Source organism: Thermobia domestica, chromosome 17 (genome assembly GCF_964235325.1).
Source record: "Thermobia domestica chromosome 17, izTheDome1.hap1.1, whole genome shotgun sequence".
Taxonomy (NCBI): Eukaryota; Metazoa; Arthropoda; class Insecta; order Zygentoma; family Lepismatidae; genus Thermobia; species Thermobia domestica.
In genome coordinates, this window is record NC_137470.1 from 40,781,676 (window position 1) to 40,802,050 (window position 20,375).

The 20,375-nt window shown below is 36.6% G+C and overlaps 1 protein-coding gene across 1 annotated transcript in view; it reads right to left on the reverse strand.

The window, feature by feature from the left end:
• LOC145674380 (ly6/PLAUR domain-containing protein 6B-like) overlaps positions 1-20,375 on the reverse strand; it is a 168,091-nt gene that overhangs the window by 8,969 nt on the left and 138,747 nt on the right. The window contains exons 3-4 of the mRNA XM_081744354.1: positions 7,746-7,826; positions 3,157-3,290 (exon numbers count right to left, since the gene is read on the reverse strand). Of these exons, the coding sequence (XP_081600480.1) occupies positions 3,157-3,290; positions 7,746-7,826 (215 nt within the window). The remainder of the gene's footprint in view (positions 1-3,156; positions 3,291-7,745; positions 7,827-20,375) is intronic.

The following is a 20,375-nucleotide window of genomic DNA, read 5'->3' on the forward strand; positions in this document are numbered from 1 at the left end:
CAACACTGTAAAGGCACGCGTATTTGACACCTCTTCAACACACAGAACTACTACATTCACTGTAGGCGAGAAAGACAAGTGAAGACAACGAACCACTACACTCTGAATCATTCTCCCAAGCGACTACTCCGGTACGACGAAAGCATGTAGACCTGTAGCAGAACCCTTTAGACAACATAATAAACAAACGTGGAAAGGCAAGCATGTTTCCAATTCACGTCTGTAATCGAAACAATGTAGTGTTCTTCCATTCCATATTTTCTCGCTTACCAGCTGCTTCACAAGAACTGCGTGCACAGTTTTTTTTCTTTACGTATGCGTACAGGGGATGAAAGAAATAATGAGCAACCTACAGGCGCTCGATTGATTGAGTTATTGTTGTTTTAAACGAGCTTAGGAGCTTTGAAGGACGGTACCTATGATTTGGAAAATCTGGGATCAGAACCACTGCATTCAGTGGGCACTTCAGCGGATTTGAACCCGCAACATCATGCACCCAAGGAGAGCTCAACGTCTGTTGCAACCCCGATTCAGTATTTCCAGCTGGCTTCCATGTTCTACCAGTGTTCCTTTCGGCCATTCCATTCATTTTCGCGCATCGTTTGTTTTACCTTGGTATTGGTACAGTAAAGGACTACTCTGTACATGTGCATTCGTCTTAGGAATGTGCTCTGAAGTAGTTCACAACATGCACCACCACCTTTCTTCGATTGACACTCTCATTTCCTGCTGGTTATGCAACCACACACGGCACGTAAACATTGTCCGCCATTTTGTATCTTTTCGAGCTTTCGACCTGGTACCACGATTTATGAATTACTGGTGGATAGAATCGCCCTCGATGTTCATCTCGATCCCCCTTTCCTTGGACAATTTTCCGGAAATCCCTCCGTTTCTTTGGGGAATCCCTTGCGCGCGCATTGCAGAGTTATCAACCATGCATTTCTGTATAGCGTAGGTCTGACTTCGATAGTCATTCATTGGACCGCCCTCTGTCCGATTCATACTTTTTGAGATATTCGTCTCTAAACTTCATTTTCTCACACTTTCGACAGCCCCTATCCCCGTTACGAAGCGTTTGCGGACACATGTTTACTAAGACTTTTTTGTTAGTTTTGGCGTGTACTATCTACGGTTTAATTTATGACCATTACTTATTAAACACCCTGTATATATATAAAGTAAATTTTGTAAATCTGGCAAGGTTTGAAGTATGATATATGTTGTGGAACATGGAATATAAAGTTAGATTTCATAAAATATCCATCTATATGAGACAGAACTGTAGTAAAAGTTTTAACTTTAATACTCGACTTTGAACAAAATTACAGATACTCAAATATTGTACGGAAAATGTATCTTTACGCTAATTCCAACAGTTTTTAAAGGAAATACTTTACCAACTTGAATCATAAAACACTGTTTTATTTTTTTATTGTTACTTTAATATCGAATTACTTACACTTTAGAATAAATTCATAAGATTCAAATAAGAAGATAATTTGGAAAATTATATAATCTTGATAACCAATCACGAATAAAAGCAACCTATTAAAAGCAGTAAGAAAAAAAAAGAGCACTGGGAAATATGAAACTGCTTATTGTAACTGAATTAAGTATAAGTTTCAACAAGTAAACTACTATGTCACTACACACTCATTATTTACATCTGTTTATCATTTTGAACTTTGTCCTTTTAATTAGATATCACTAGTTTATTTATCGCATCGCAGTAACCTCTTTACTTTTAATTACATAGTACTAATTGCTTCTAAAATCTGAAAAATATCTGGATATTTTAAAATTGATTTTCGTTAGTAAAAATATATTTCTGTAGAATAAAAGAAGAATAAACATATTGTACAAAAGAGATCTTTCGTGCATCGTCAAAAAGGATTAGAGACAAAAAAAAAAAATAATAAGCAGAACCAAAACCAAGTTCAAAATACGTCGACATATGACCTTATTACGCTAAATGATAAAACAATATGATTGAGTGACATTTACCTTTGCATCCAGACATATACGCCAACAATCCAAACGAAATACTCAGTTTTCATTGTCAACATTGTATCACAAACTGAAAACGGTCAAAAAATGATTTAAACTCCTTCGACTACACACCAAAGAAATATGTATTATACACTAGAACTTGTTATCTCAGGAACAGAAATGTTGCGAATTCAAGATAACAGTCGGTGGTAATTGCGATCTCTGGTATACATTTATACAAATCGATGCCAACTTGAACACGATACGCGAGACGGTAAGTTTAAAACGAACACGTTTACCCGGTGTAGAAAAGGGCACACAGAAAACACAACGCAGCAGTTATTATTATTATTATTATAAGCCATTTTTGCGTTGTGTTTTCAGCGTGTCTCTTTTTTCTACCGGGTAAACGTGTTCGTTTTGACTTACGATCGCATATCGTACTCAATTTGACATCAATTCGCATAAATAACGTCCCAGAGATCACAATTACCACCAACTGTTATCGTCTTGAGTTTGCAACATTTGTTTTGGTGGGAAAACAAGTTGCAGTGTATCAGATTCATATTCCACCCAAGGCATCTATGACAAGAGTACACAAGTTTCAGGGGTATGGGGAAAGACCATTATAATGCCTGTTCTAAGACGTTGATAATCAATCGTAGGAGTAAGCATTTTTCCATCTTTCAACATAGCCTTCCACTTGTGTAAGTTTCAATGCAATACTCGTCGAGAAGTTGGATAGCAATCCCTTGTAAGCAATGGTGATGGCAGAAGTAAATTGGGACTAGTGGTGGAAACTTCGTTATAAGTTATGGTTCTCCGAAAATCTTTAGTAAACCAACTGCTTTCTATTATTGTTAATAAAGGAAATTCTTTTGGCTTCAAGTGTTGTAATTGTGTGCACTGTCGCGAAAAAAATGGTAGGAAATGTAAGTGCTTAAAGACAAAAAAACAGTGGAATGAAGAACATGAGAGAAAAACCTCCAGGGTACCATGTTGTTCATCACACTTACACATAATTTTGGACTAAACTGATTCAAGGCAGCAGAGGAGAAAACTGTGCCACTGAGATGTACTCCATATTCTTTCATTTGTCTTCTATCCCAATGCCTTTGATATCGTTGATATCAACAGATAATTAACTATTTTTGAGACACTTACCGTTTCGTTTTTGGTTGACCTGCATCCAACAGTCTTCCATGTACACTCCGATGCGAGAGCACACCTTTTGTTGACGAGCGTGCTTTGCTTTGATGCTTTGTCCATCACATGCACTGTATGACAGAAGGCTGTGCCTAAAAAAAAAAATTATGAATTTTTTTATATTTGGAAATTAAGAATGTATTCATTTATGAAGAGAATCTCACCGATATATAGTAATGTTATTTTACATTCGTAACAACAATAAAAGACGAAAACAAATTTGTAGAAAGAATAATGTCTTGGCTTACGTTGAAAGGTAACATATTCCTTCCAGTCGAGTGATGTAAATTCACGTAACCTCAATTTCCAGTTGGTTAGGTATGGTGGCTCAGTGATAGAGAGCTTATCTCTGGTTTCTGGGGTATCTGATTCGATCCCCTTCCAAGTATGCTTCTATTAGACAACACCTTGCCAGTGGGTTCTATCGGGGTACTCCCGTTTCCTCCCACTTTCTAGTTTCACCAACTCGTCTACCATCATTCGATTGCTCTAATCATCGTCTGCCTTCGCCAAAGAGCATAACGTACGACGTTAAACTCAAAGATTTAATTTCATTTTTTTTTTTAATTTCCATTTGTGTGAGATATGGGTATCTAGCCACTAACTTAATGTCTTCAATATTACTCTCGTAGTATTTATTTAAAACACACACAAAAAGAATTGTCCCGAAGTGTGACATGCAGGCTAACGGAAATACTCTTACATTAGGAATAAAGCTACGAGGGCATATAACAATAAATATTTTCACTGTTAAACGGCTTCCTTTCACAAATAATAAAACAAAGAACACCACGGATCCTACGCTAATCCTTGTGTAATTTCATGAAGTTTTACCCGTTTATCGAGCACTGCATATTTTTGGTGTGTTAATGAGGTATGCAACTACTCATTGGGATCTCTAGGGAAAAGCTTATTTTAATCCCCTTATTACTGGTCTTCCATGTTTACAAATCCGTTGGACAACAAACTCCCCGGCGAAGTGTCTTCTGTGGCTTAAACATTCTAGGCCACACACTCTTGTGTATACACGTGCAGACAGAGAAAGAAATGGTGACAGAGTAAAATATACGTTTGGGAAAAAAGGGAGAAACTATGAATAATTAATTGAGCGCGAAAACACGTTCTTTTTTTTTTACAAGTTTCCATTAGCATCACCATACGCGCACATTAATTAAAGCTTCTATATTAACGAAAACGAAAGAATGGTTAAGAAATGGTTGGAAATAAAATATAGGTCCATTCGTTCTGAGAAACAAAAAAAATGATACATAAGTCGTATAGGCCTATTTGTTTTATTTTGGAAAACTGGAGATGTAATTATCACCTTCGCCAGACAAAATCTTTACCTAAAAAAAAAAAAAAAAAAAAAATCAGTCTATATGTACGAAACCTACGTAAACAACGGGGAAATTAAACAACTCGGTAGCTTTTTGAAGAAGATACAGTGCCACCACCCCGTCGGAATTGAGTATGAGATATCGATTCTCAACTGCTTTCAAAAGAACAACTGCTCCCATTTCAAAAGAACAACCATAGAGCAAAATGGTATTACTGTAGTTCCGGTTCGGCAGTGCTGCTTTTCCTTGGTTTTCAAACTCTTCTTGATTAAAATACGTAAAAATAAACATTTAGATTGAGACGTAATATTAACTTTTTCAGATTTTTTTTTTTTTTTTTGACTAACTGAATCTGGGACTCAAAACCAGGGACGCCAACATATTTTTTTCAAAGGGTGCAAAATACGAAGGAGCAAAGAACCTATTAGAAGGGGAAAATGACCGATTCCAAGGGGGAGAAAGGTCGATTACAAGGGGGAAACGACCGTTCCAAGGGAAAAAGACCGATTCTAAGGCGGAAAACAACGATTCCAAGGGGAGAAAAACACGATTCCAAGGAGAAAAGACCGATTCCAAGGGAGTAAAAGACCGATTCCAAGAGGGTAAGATCGATTTCAAAGGGGATAAAAGATCGATTACAAGTGGAGCCAAAGACCTACTCCAAGGGGAAAAGACCGATTCCAAAAGGTAAAAATGAGCGATCCCAAAAGGGAAAAAGAGCGATTTCAAGGAGAAAAAGACCGATTCCAAGGGGAAAAGACCAATTACAAAGGGGGAAGAGACCGATTCGAAATGGGAAGCACCGATTCTAAGAGGGTCAGGCCGTTTCCAAAGGGAATAAGAGACCGATTTTAAGTGTAGCAAAAGACCGATTCAAAATTGCAAAAGACCGATTCCAAGGGTGGAAAAGACCGATTTCAAAGAGAAGAGGACCTATTCGAAGGGGAAATTTACAATACCTGGAGAGTGAAAGCACTATCCGGCGGCAAACACACTTCTTTCCCATCGCTTAACCGATAAATCAAATTCATGATGAACGAAATCTGGAGATAGTAATGCGAAAAAATCTTTAACCATACAATGCATCGCCCGAAGTCATCCCTCCCAATAAATGATCGAGATGTCAAAAGAAATTGTAGTAAGTAAGAGAAATGTCAGTGGAGTATGCCGAGTGAGGAAAGATTAAAATCACAAATTATGGATCTTTCACTGACTCATGATCATCCATTGTTATGCAATATCATGTTTGTTGTTCATTGGTGGGTGCTCCCGTACTAATATGCGGTGCATTTCATGAAATTGAAGCGCTTAAACGATCTGTAGTGATGGTTTTGCCTCGGCCGAGGAAGACATGATTTAATTTTGTGTTCCGCATCCCTTTCAGCAACGAGGCTATATGAGAAATAGACATACAGCTTAACGTGGGATACATAGCACATGAGATCCCGCCGGGAATAGAACTCAGTTCTCCCGCGCCAAAAGCGCTACACTAACCGCTTACCCACTAGGAAGCTCAAAGACATGATAGATAACACCAACATAGACCACCATATCAGAAACAACACCTTATGTGGAAGTTTCCTCTTGGTTATATGTTTAGGGTATATGCCTTTGGTGTGGTTGACTTTGGTTCGATTCTCAGTGGGAGCACATATTGTTCAAATCCTACGTTGAGTTGTGACTCCACGCTTACCCGCAGTGATGAAAGGGATATGGAACTCCCATCCATCCACATAACCCAATATCTTGTGCGAGATTTGAAAACCATCTAATCAGTTTTCATGCACTGTCCTAGGCGTTTGCGATCTAGACATACAGATGGTGATCAGAAAAATGGAAACACCTGTAGTTGGCAACACGTCAGATGTATGGGTTGGCAGTGGTGTCGTGGCGCCCGCAGCGCCGGACCGCTGGTGGTGGTGTGTTAGGCGGTCTCCATACTACGTCAGGCACAGTGGAAAAGCAGTGTCCAGTGGCTGCAGCAGACGGAGGTAGTGTAAAATGGGAGACCTCTCAGATTTTCAAAGAGGGCAAATTGTTGGTGCGCGGTTATGTGGAGTGTGTGACGGCAGTGGCTACTGTGTTAGGTGTGTCGCGGGGGACAGTGCCGAAGGTGATGACGGCCTACACAACACACGGGAAAACCACATCGGGGAAGCAGAAAAGTGGGCGGGAGAAAATCATGAGTGACAGGTCACGCCGGGTATTAAAGCGCATTGTCACGCAGAACCGTCGTGCCACTACGGAGCAAGTGACGGAGGAACTCAATCAGCACCTCCCCCACCCTGTTTCGACAATCACAGTCCGCCGCGAATTACATGACATGAACTTACGGGGTCGTGTTGCACGGGCCAAACCACTCATCAGGGACCATAACGCTTTCGCACGCCGCAAATGGTGCCGCGACCATGTAACTTGGACCGTTGAGGACTGGAAACGTGTGATATGGTCGGATAAGTCATCCTTCACCCTATTCCCAACCACGGGCCGTGTTTATGTGTGGAGAACGCCCGAAGAAGCTTATGATCTGCAGTGTCTCCGCCCAACTCTGAAACATGGCAGCGGCTCGGTGATGCTGTAGGACGCCATATCGTGGTTTTCATTGGGTCCTGTGGTCACACTTAGTGGACGAATCACTGCCAACGATTATGTCGCAATTTTAGGAGACCACTTGAATCCCATGGTCCGGATGTTGTTCCCGGACAATGACGCCATCTTCCAGGATGATAATGCACCATTCACACAGCTGGCGTTGTTGCAGCGTGGTTTGAGGAACATCGGGATGAAGTTCAACACCTCCCCTGGCCCGTCCAATCTCCAGATCTCAACATAATTGAACATCTGTGGTCCGTCTTGGAAACACGACTCCGGCGACGATTTCCACCTCCATCCTCTCTCACAGAAGTGGCCGATGCCTTGCACGAGGAATGGTGTAAAATTCCACTTGCTACCATTCACGACCTCTATGCCTCCATCCCACGTCGCATCAAGGCTGTTCTGAAGGCGAAAGTTGGCCCGACACCATATTAATCTAGTAAGTTGCAATTTCGTTCAGGTGTTTCGATTTTTCTGACCACCATCTGTAATTCATGTATATGCATTGAGAAACTACGATATTCTCAAGAGCGAACATACAATATAACATGTACGTGTGCCACCGCATAGAAATTATTACAAAACAAATAGAGAGGGAGGAAGAGTAAAGCTTACCTTCTGGGCAAGGCCTGTCAATAGCGAATTTATTACACACTTCATTGTCACTAACGTTGAAGCACGTGTAGCACGTGATAACTGCAACGAACAAACAAAATCAAAATGGCATTATTTACACAATGCAAATTTGACGCGGAATCAGAAACATGCTAATTAGAAACCTCGCTACGACTGACAAACAAACAATGAATGCTAGAATACATTACAGTCTCTCTCACAATGAGATGAGAAGATGTAGAAAGAACTCAACGAAAAAGGTTCAGCTTATTTTGGGTGGTACGACGAAGAATAATTAATTAGTAGAAGTAACAATTCTTTTTTTTTACTATAATTAGATATTTTGATTGCTTTATCCCAGTGATTCGCAACCTCGTTTACCTGTCGCCCCCTTCGTCAGCTCAGCGTACTTTGTGCTCCCTTTCGTAAACCTTACATACATCATGCTCCTTTCCTTAATTCTCGTTCTTCATGTGTATTATGCTTTGGCCGGTTCTCAGTGGTGGATATAGAAGGTAAAAGCTTGGGCGGCAACACCCCACACTATGAAAAGTCTGTCACGAGTTTGCTATAAACTTCAAAAAAATATATAAATAATACCTTAAATTATTTTTGTCATTCAGAAAACTGAGGGACTGAACCACCCGGTCCCGGACAAGATTTGTGACTGCTAAGAATTCCAACTTTTTTTTAAATTTCAATACATCTAACAGGAGAAAGTTTAAACTGTCCAAGAAAACAGACAATTTGTTTCATATCTTCTAAATACTGACGACACACTGAAACATCTCTTAACAGTAGTAAATTTGTACCTTAAATTTGAATGATTCCAACTGAAAGCAACGTACCAATTCGGAAGTTTGAGAGATTGGGATTTAATAACCGCTTTTACACTTACGTATTTTCACCCACTTATTTCTAACAAATTTAAACTCTAAGAAACCGGAATAAGTTGGAAATGTTGAACAAAATATTGCATTGTATTGTATCAAAGTTGATTAATTTCTCTGTAGGTTATATTGGAACGTAGCCTTATTTTTACATTTTGTATTTTTTGCAAATTTCCAACTAGTACAAATTTAACCCTTGAACTACAGACAAATTTTTATACTACAGACAAATATACAATAGACCCACGGTGACTTTTTTGTTGCTTTTTTCTACCAAATAATGTACAGTTTTTGAAGAGAGGAGCATTTAAACAGTAAATTGTTTCTATCTTGCATTTCATTAACTAGAACATCAATGAAATACATTTACGTTTAGCTTTTTTTCTTTTACAAAAGTGAAGTATCTTTTTATTGATGTAGTAAATACTAAGATACATAGCATAGATAGATATGTACCGTCTGAAATGTGTCCTTCGTAACAAAAAAAAAAATAAAATAAATAAAATAAAATAAAATTATATAAATTTTCCAAAGACTTTTTACAAAGTCGCAGTGGTTCTTTTATTTAAGAGAACAAATTAAGGTCACATGGACTTATTGTTCGGTGAATGTTGGCAACGGGTGTTGTCATTCAAAACAATGGGTGGATCCCTTATGAAGTTGGGGCGTTTCCTGCGCAGTGCAAGACGATGCTGTTCCAGGAACCTGTGGTAGTACACTGCATTTATGGTCTTGTTCAGAGAGACTGCTCACCGTAATATGACACCACGTACATCGTGTGCCACTATCTGCATCACATTCACTTTCCCTCTGGTTACGCATACTTTCATGCTGAAGTAGCTTTTTGGGTCGGGGAGGTGAGGTGTAGCACCATTCATTGGATTGATGCTTAATTTCTGGCTCATAAGAGCGCGCCCATATTTCGTCAAGTGCGATAATCCTGTCCCAGAACACGCGAGCTTCCCGTCTGTAATGTGCCAAATGATCACAGGCGAGGGCATATCTGTGCCATTTTCGAACGCCCCTAATGTGTGCAGTACCCACCAGGATGAAATTTTTCGTAATCAAGGACATTGTGCGTCACATTCAATACTGTAGTGGGTTGTTCCTACTTCGTTAGCCAATTCTCCGGCAGTCCACCTCCTGCCCACACACAAAAAAAGATTGAATCAATGCAATGACTCTGTTTCCGACCCCATGCCGACATCAACCTGGTTCCCGTTGCACACTATCACATCCTGCGCGAAACGCCGCAACCTAATCCGATCCGATACAGCAATACGTGATTACCGCATGCTTCAAGTACTCCAGAGTGACATCCCCTGGAGTTTTCTCCACGTTGCAATTCGATCTTTATCCATGCACGTTGTTCTAACTTGGAAAACATCCCCTTTAGAGCGGTGTGTTTGACAACCTACATTCAACACACTCCTTAGTATCACTACAGAACCTACATCAGCACTGCCTCAAGCGTTGTATTGCTCCACATACCATCTACATGTGTTGACAAAATCAGCACGAATAATACTCCTTGCACGGGGATAACACAATGTTGCCATGCATTTCTTTCCAGCCCTCGTATTTAATTGTAGCTTCACCACGATAGCTAGGAGAACATTAAAATGCTAATGTTGTCATCTACAATGCACAATTTCAGCCGAAGCTCAAGTTAAACAAATATGTTTGCACTCAATAAAGGTCAGGGTCCCATGGACCCACTTGGGACTTAATGATATAAATTAGTAAACCTACCACATGACTTACAGAAATAAAATAACACGTAAGTAATTTAAAACAAGAATGCAAACAGGAAAAAGTAAGATAATACCTGGAATCTCGTAGTATGATTATAATTGCTGACAAAAGAATCCGTATGGGTCCAATTGACCCACCTGGTAGTCGTAGGGTTAATCTTCTTTCACTCTTTATTTTTCATTGATTTCAACACCAAAGACCTAAGGTCGATGGAAGATAAATATTAACTTTCGATTAAACTCGAATAAATTATACAAGAGATCGTGGGACAGAAAGACCAAAGGACAGATACAAACTTCCCATTGTGTCGAATGTTAGATTATGGTCTATGGAATGAACATAACCTCATGTACTAATCTAACCTAATCTATCTACGGAATGAACCTAAGTCAATGCACTAATTTAACTAACTTGTACTATGGAATTAACCTAACCTCATGCACAAATCTAACCTAACCTATATTACGGAATGAACCTGACCTCATGCACTAATCTAGCATAACCTCTACTATAGAATGAACCTATAATCTGATCTTACCTATACTATGTAATGAACCTAACCTCATGCACTAATCTAACTTATACTATGGAATGAACCTAACCTCATGCACTAATCTAAATTATACTATGGAATGAACCTAATATCATGTACTAATCTAACCTAAACTGTACTATGAAATTAACATAACCTAATGCACTAATCTAACCTAACCTATAGTATGGAATAAAATAACATCATGCACTACTCTGACCTAACCTATATTTTGAGATGAACCCAACCTTAAATGAATTAATCTAACCTAACCTAACCTATGGAATGAATTCAACCTCGTGAACTAATGTAACCTAACACAAACTATGGAATGAACCTAATTTCAATCACTAATCTAACCTAATCCATACTATCGAATGAACCCAACCTCATGGACTAATGTAAAATAACCTATACTATGGAATGAACATCATGCACTAGTCTAACGTAATCCATACTACGGAATGAACCGAACCTCATCTACAGAGCCAGATGACGAAATCTTTTTTCCCTAACCGAGCTATGCATTACCATATATTATTTGATTACGTACATTCTTCTATTATTCCTCAAGAATCATGGGGTGAAATCAGGTTATCGTTGTGGTCAGTTCATACACTTTCTCTAAGTTCTGGAAATAAGGTCAACCAGACAGTCACGTACAATTCTTGAATATTGATTTCATAGTCCAAACACAACCATTTGTTATCATCTTTATAGATACCCTGTCTTTTTATAGAAGACATAAAGATATTTTAAGACCATAGAAATAATAAATAAAAATGCATTAAATGTTTAACTTTCTCTAGCACAATGAAGAATCGATATTTTTTGCAAGATACAGATGAGAATTGTAGTGAGAGGTTGTGACAGCGGGTATCTCCAGAACTCATTGAACCGTGACGACATGGGAATTGAAATTCAGGTTTGGCGAGCGAGGATAGGCTTGTGGTACGGAAGAGTGAGATTGCGGTGTACCAACACACAGTGTGAACGACTTAACTCAATTGGGAATGTCTATTTCGTAGGAATAGTACTTGTCATGTTATTGATAATCAGTGGAGTGGAGTTAACCCCAGGCCCGGTTACATTAGAGGATGTTGTCTCTAAACATGATGGCATGGACAAAAAAATATCAAACTTATGTACAACAACGAATGAGTTAAGTAAACGGGTAGAAAACTTGGCTGATGAATTAAGAACAGTGCGAAAAGAAAATGAATAACTAAAAAATCAGTTGGAAATAAGTCAAAACTTGATAGATAAGCTTGAAAATTTCTCGCGTAGAAACAATCTAATATTCTACAATATTGAAGAAGGCCAAAAGGAAACATGGGAACAAAGTGAAAACTTAATCAGGGCTTTTACTAAAGAGAAACTTCAAATTGAGTTGAATCAGTTTGATATAGACCGAGCTCACGGAATGGGTAAGCGTAAAAACAGACCGATCATTGTTAAATTTGCATTCTATAAAAGAAAAGAGGAAACACTGAAAAATGCATATCGTGCCTGTGCGTATAAGTAAGAACTTTTACTATACTGTTAGAGTCATTAGAAGAGAACTCAACGAATACTGGATTCAAGCCAAGGCACGCGGACAAAGGGCACGAATGCAATTTGATAAACTTTATATTGATGGGAAATCTTTTACTATTCAGAACCTACGAAATACAAATTAAAGACAACTAAGTGATATATTTGGTGCGTGTTCAGTGAGTGTGAACAATGGAGAAACTTCAAAGAATTCAGCAGTTGCAGGTCCTTCTTGTAGTGTGTGGTCACTTGCTGAGCCTGTGGCGGTGAGTGACGAAGAATTTCCAGCTTTGAGACAAACAAGGAATGCTACTCGAAGGGGGAGAGGTCAGCCACGCCCTGGAGGAAGAAGCATCCCTTGACAAACAAGGAAGAATGACCTTCAACAAGGTAAGACTTTTCAAAGTGAGTGCAGTGATGTGTTACGTACTAAAAACAGCAAGCGTGTTACAAGTAACGCAAAAAAATGATCATTTTCTAATGTATTACATGAATGCGAGATCACTTAGGAACAAAGCATGTGAGTTTTCTAGCAACATTTCTTTGAACAATTATGATATTGTAGCAATAGCAGAGACCTGGTTATCTTGTGATTATTTTGATTCAGAGTATTTTGATAACAGATACCTAGTGTACCGTAAAGATAGGTACTATAATACAAGAGGTAAAACAAGGGTTGGAGGGGTGTTGCTGGCAGTTCAGAACCTGGAAGTAAGTCAAGTAGCTGTTACTGACCAGAGCCCAGAGGGCATTCTCATGTAAACAATGATCAATTACAAACCGCTTTATATTTGTGTTGTGTATTTTGAACCAAACTCAGATCTTTCCTTATACGAATATTTTTTTTTTCATTTTATGGAAAGTAACTGTACAATAGGTAGCACTATTCTCTCTGTGGGTGATATGAATTTGCCTGAAATAACTGGTACAAATTTTGATTTTCTACAATCAACCAATAAATCCCAAAGTCTGTATTATTTTATCTTGTATCATAGCATGGAATTGCCCAATAATGTTACAAATAGATCTAATATTTAGGGAGAACATTAGATCTAGTAATAAGTAATCTTTCAAATCTAACAGTAGTAAGAGAACCGTATCCATTAATTAAAGAGGATAATTACCACCCGTCTCTTTGTATAAGCTTTCTGCATATAAATCCATCTAGACTAAAAAAAAAACAAAAGAAATTCATTTGGTTTCAATTTTAAGAAAGGAAATTATGTTAATCTTTATAGTGAGTTAGCGATAATAGATTGGCAATATCTAAATGAATATACGGGTTGTAACGTTTCTATTTAGATAGGAGCTCGTTACTCGGTACGGGTCTCCCACCGGTGAAGTCCCGCCACATTTGAGAAACAATAAATATATTTTCAAATTAAGAATAGTTACTACAGATCCTAAGCACCTCCATATGTTCAGCTTAAATACAAATACCATACAACCTTCCTAAAATTTAGGCCAATCGCAAAATCATAAATAGGTCAAGAATTTAATATTAGTTTCGTTAAGTAATAAGTCAATGATTTAGGAAGCTCTTCTTTATGACAAAATCAATTGACACTACAAATTTCCTTACAAGTCATTAAACTCGCTGCTACTGCTTGGACACATTAAATCAAAGGCAAATGAAATTAATATTAGTTCCAATAAATCTCAACTTAATCATGTTCCACGACAACCTAAAATGATTTGGATAATTGTACCGAATTTTCAAATATATATACATATATCGAATATAGGAATTATAAGTATGGTTAACACACAACTGTCTATATCCCATTTAATCAAACATTTAAGTCTCCATTAGAACATATATGAATTCGATTTAGATTTAAGAAGACTATTAAACAACTCACCAGAATATTAAGTAAATAACAGTCCACACTTTAGAATGTCAAATTAAATTCACATGTAATATATGCACCACTCTTTACTAGAATAATTTATAAATTTTCGATAGATAGAGCCTACTATTACTAGGTTTTACCGAGTACATTTCCAGCACACATCTAATGAGAATAACTCAAGTGCTGGGTGAAGTAACAACAATCGCCACTAGAGGCGCTATATTCAAAATTTGACAAACGAAACAAGTTTATCGAAGACTCGAAATAGAATGAATTTATATAATATCTTACAACCTTTTTTCTTTTTTGGTAACTAACAGAGTGACATGTTACAGGGTCCAAATAAAGCAGTAGAGGAATTCTATAAAGTAATTTATGACACATTTGATAAGTGCATTTCCATAAAGAGGCCGACGCAAAAAAGCTTCCCTTGCTGGTTTACTAAAAGTATAATACAAAAGATAAAACTTAAATGGCAACATCGCATAAAATGGCTCAAGGGGAGGGAAACGACTAATTACCAATATCATTATAGCGAGTACTGCAGGCTCATAGGGAAGTGAAACGTGAAATAGCTATAGCACATAATGACTTTATCCTCAATGCTGAAAATAATATAACCCAAGACCAACAACATTTCTCGACCTACATTAAAAATAAATCCCGACATCTTTGTACTAAGTCCATGACCTATGACGGACAGAGTCTGACTATGAATGATGAAATTGCGAAAGCTTTTGCTCAACACTTCCATTTCATTTACAATCAATCCTCCTCATTAACTAAAAGTTGTATTCACTCACATAACAAAAAAATATTTACATGAGGAACGCCATAACTTATTCCATATCACGGAGATTAGTACAAAAGACATTGAAAATGCAATAAAGAAACTGAAACCGAATAAAGCAACTGGACCTGATAATATACCACCTTATATTGTGAAAGGTTGTAGTAATATTTTGAAGTATCCGCTGTATACCTTATTTAACCTCTCAATAAGGACAAACATTTTTCCAGACATATTGAAAGAATCAATAATATGTTCAGTCCCAAAACCCGGCAATAAAAATAGTATAGAAAACTATTGTCCAGTAGCTATATTACCAACAACTGCAAAAGTATTTGAAAGTGTCATTTATGATCAGATGATGCATCATGTTAAACCTGCAATTTCAATGTATCAACATGACTTCCTACAAAAAAGATCCACAATGACTAACTTAACTATAATTTCAGATTTCATAACCTCCTCGTTGGATAACAATGGACAAGCAGACGTTATATATTCGGATTTTGAAAAAAGTGTTTGATACTGTTGATCATGATATATTAATTCAAAAACTTGCCACGTTCAATTTTAGTGACCAAATGATTTTTTTAACCTTACTTGCGTGAACGCAGGCAATCCGTTTTGTATAAAGAATATAAAACCAAAAGCTTTCGAGTAAATTCTGGAGTCCCTCAGGGGTATAATCTTGGGCCTCTTTTGTTTTTATTATTTATGAATGATCTGCCACGTTACATTAAAAAATCTCATAAAATACTTTTTGCAGATGATTTGAAAATATTCGTACATGTGAAAAGTATAAATGACTGTCTACTCTTGCAACAAGATCTGACTAACATACTAAAGTGGTGTACTAGCAATAGACTTACAGTAAATATTAATAAGTGTAAGATCATGACATACAGTAGACGTGAGAAAACGTATGACTTTACTTACACGATCAATGGAATAAGTTTAGAATAATTAGATATAATTAAAGGTTTAGGCGCGATATTTGACAAAAAATTAACCTTTTCGCAACATGTGGCAAATAATACTAAAGATGCATTTATAAATTTTGGGTTTCTTATCAGAACAACTAAAGAATTTACGAATGTTATTTCTTTGAAAACACTTTACTATTCTTACGTAAGATCCAAACTTGAATATGCCTCACTTATTTGGAACACTTCCGTGAAAACCCGTAATCAAAAAAATGAGCAGATACAAAGTAAATTCATACGTTTTCTCACATACAAAAGGACAGGATTTTATGCAAAATATGAATCATATGATAATTTACTTGGAAACTTTACACTTCAGACACTTGAACAAAGACGGACGTTGAACGACCTCATTTTCTTGCACAGACTTTTACACAACAAAATGGACAGTACAGACATAATTACAAAGATAATGGTACAGGTTCCAACCCTCAAAACACGCAAGGAAAATATTGGCCTGTTCTACTGCAGGAAGGAACGTACAAATGCACTGCATATGTCACCTACTTGGAGAATTTATGCTAAATACAATAAAATCAGTAAATATTACGAAGATATAGATATATTTGATAGTTGTGAAAAGTTGTTCAAAAGAATAATACTGCGTATTTTGCAAAAAAAAAAATCAAGTAAACTGTATTATTTTAACTCAAGATTTTGTACTAAATTATGTAATTATGTATTAAGCAATTTTAATTGTGGCAACTTTAAAATTATGTATTATATGTAGACACTGTACTTGGGCAGTAATGCCTGTTGTATCGATAAATAAATAAATAAACAAGTAAACAAAACGCTACTTTTATTTATGATTTTCTATATTATGGTTATAACTAAGTTTGGAAACCATATCCTAAGTGTAATTAAACACTTGATACTAGCAGTTCTCTATTGCTTATTGATTAGTATATTAGTCTAGTATACAGTACGAAACAGTAGCACTTCAAATATTTTCCATTGACTAGAGTAGTAGGTAGATAACGAGAACACGACCTGTTTCTCTACTCTTGATTGGTACGCGTAGTAGCTACTTAACAAGAACACTACAACTTGGTTCTAACGTTAGTCAACTCTTACTGTTAAAAACGTTTCTTAAATCCGCTTCATGCATTGCAGTTGATTTGTGCACAACCTTACAATTTAACTTGGACTTCTAATACACATTTTCTTTTCTCTTTCTTTTTATAAAGCAAAACAAAACGATATTAAATATATACTTAAGATTTTTTAAAGATATTTAAAGTTTTTAATAAACTTCATTGTTTGTAATATATACAGTATGATATACAGTGCATGGGTAGAGAATAGAATGTTCAGTATATATATAATGTGCTATAATATATATTGGAACTGTATTAACAATAGAATATTTGAAGTTATTCTGCTGTTTGGTACAGCAACAACAGAATACTTTTTCTACTTTCCTAGAAGGTAAAGAGAAACATGTATAAACAGGGATTTGAAAAAATGATAGTGAATATCAAAGCATGAAGTTTGAAACAAAAGCAATATTAATATTAGGAAATTAAAAAGAAGTATTTCATTTGTTTTTTTATTTATACGTATTTCTGGGCTTTACCGGAATCTACTATCTTAAGTCCGTTACGTATGAGGGATGACGTCCCTTGGCGAGGACACTATTGGGAAGTACAAAGGCAAGAAACAGCCTCAATCCTGTATGTTAGATACCTTCAAGGCATTTGTCTGTTTTGAATAAGGACAAGCCAGGAAAACCTTAATCAAAATTGATAGATTGAAAAGGCTTATACCTTTTGAACTAAATGTCCCCACCGGGACCGCTCTCAACAAAGACGAAGATGTCCGCTACGGGGGCTGACAACAATTATTTCATAAATTAAGTGTAAAAAAATTGGGAAGGGTAATTGACAGTAGAAAATCTAATTTCACATAACACTTTTTCTCCCAAACGTTTGAACAATTAAGTAAAACAGCAAGCTGATTAGCATTGCACATGCCTGTTGGATACGAGGTTCTGGCTTTCTAGTTCCCCATCGAATTTTCGACGTTATGTCACCGTCGCGAACCAATTTGAGATCTTGTTGAATTAAGAGGTAGAGTAGTCCGGCCTAGAAAGTCATAAATTATTGAATTTCATGTACAGACAACTCACCATATAGTTGAACATGAACCGTATGGCTAGCCTGATCCTTCGCTGGCTGTAGACCTAAAGAATTTTGCTTAGGTTGACACAATACACTGAAAATGTGCAGGAGATTTTTTTTTATTTCAGTACATATCAACTTATACAATTATAAGACGTACCGAAGAGAAAATACAAATTTACAAATTAAATCATAGGAGTCCATTGACTCAGCGACTAAGCGTTTACTTCTCATGCGAGGATATCCTAGTTCTACCCCTCGGAGTGTGAGACTGAGGCAGATAATATTGTGTCTCTGGGTATCTATCGAGTATGTATGAATTCCGCTAGTTCTTCAATAATCAATCAGTTGCTCTTGTATTCCGTGTCCTTTAGCCCACGGGACGTTAAATTAATATTTAATATTAGATTTCAATTTTTTATTTGGAAATATAGCATATAACTATAGTCTTGAATACACTTTTGTAAGTGGATCATAATTGGTAATGCGTATATACAGATATTTATCATACTGATCTAACAGTTTTATCTAATTAAGTAGTTGTATTATACTGTTAAAAAGTTTTTTGTTTTAGATGAGGCACTTATTGTCACTTGGAAACTGGTTGTTACTTGGTGCTAGGATTTTTCTCTTAAAGTATTATATTAATTGAGATGTTGTATTAACATATTTACGCTCTTCTCCCTCTTAAGATTAGCGATGTGGTTTGAGCTTAATATGTTCAAATATAGTTTGAAATGTTTACACCTTGTATGTAGTAATACGAAATAACTCTGATTCAGAGGTACTAATTTATGTATTTTATAGAATTAGAGTTAATTGCGTCTTTATAAATTTTCTTGTACATGTTGTAATTGTTGCAATAGGGATTCTAGTATTATTATAAGTTAATTAAAATATTAGTAACTTCTAAACCTTAAATTGAAATCTTAAAAGAAGAAGCCAGAAATTCTTTTGAAATTTATAACAGAGGTAATTTTCAAATATGGTCACATTCCCGGGAAAGCTTCCACTCTAATTCAATTCGCCGTAGAAAGGCCTGCCTCTATATTCTATTTGTTTCATTCTTGAGATCAATATTTCCTATTATTTTAGAGAATATAGTTAGTTTCTAGACTTACTGTTGAGGTGGGGAAGATCATGAGGAAAATGAAATCTTTTCGTTTGAAGTCCCAAGATTAAGTACGTTAGGCTAAGGGAGATGTTGATTAAGGAAATTAAATCATGATGGAAAAATTGGTGCAACGAGAATTCGGAGGAAATGGGAGTACCCCGAGAAAACCCACGGACACGGTGTCGTTTACCACCAACTTACTTGTCCAGTAACCTTACCAGCAGACGTACGCGCTCAACCACTGAGCCACCGTGTTCCAAGATCGTCTGAAATCATAATTTATTTTATAGGAATAGAAGTATGAATGCAGGAACGGAATTATTGACGATAAACTTCAAAATTTTAAAAGCGCAATTTTGTCAAATTTCATATCAATTTAGAGTAAGTATTACGAAGGGTTTTGATTTTTTTCTTACAAATATACTTTTTACTTCATGCACGGATACAGAAAAAAATGGCTGATAGTAAGTCTCTCGGAACCACTTATGTATGAAACACGTTAACACGTTAGGTATATATGAGCTTTTAAGGTACGCTCGAGCAATATAAAATATGTCATTTTTTAAGATGGTATGAGAACTTGGGTATCTAAGCATAACAGAAGAGAAGTTCTGTCTCCCATCTCGTTCCAACATTTATGTATATATAAGCGTTTCGTTAGCTTTTTTTCAATTTCCAAGGACGATACGTAACATCAGGTCTCCAGAACCGAAGACTTTTTTATGTATTACACTGTATAACCATGGGTCGGTAAATAGTTAAGCAACTGACACCATCTGCTTCTAAGACGTTTGCTCAATAAAAATTTCTAGAATTTTATTCTTTATTTCTTTTCAAAGCCAATGCAAAACTATAGGGAAAGAGAAAAACTAAAGGGGTTTTGCCACACGCTGAGAAAATTGAACAAACTGAAGACCAAGTGTTAATGCCTCTGCGAAAGAGGCGAGGAATAAGAATTATGGCCATCGAATATTCAAATAAAATTTCCTCCTTCGTCTTATTACCTGCTATAGATCTTCCTGAATCTAACGATATATTTTTTAAAACTCAATATTAC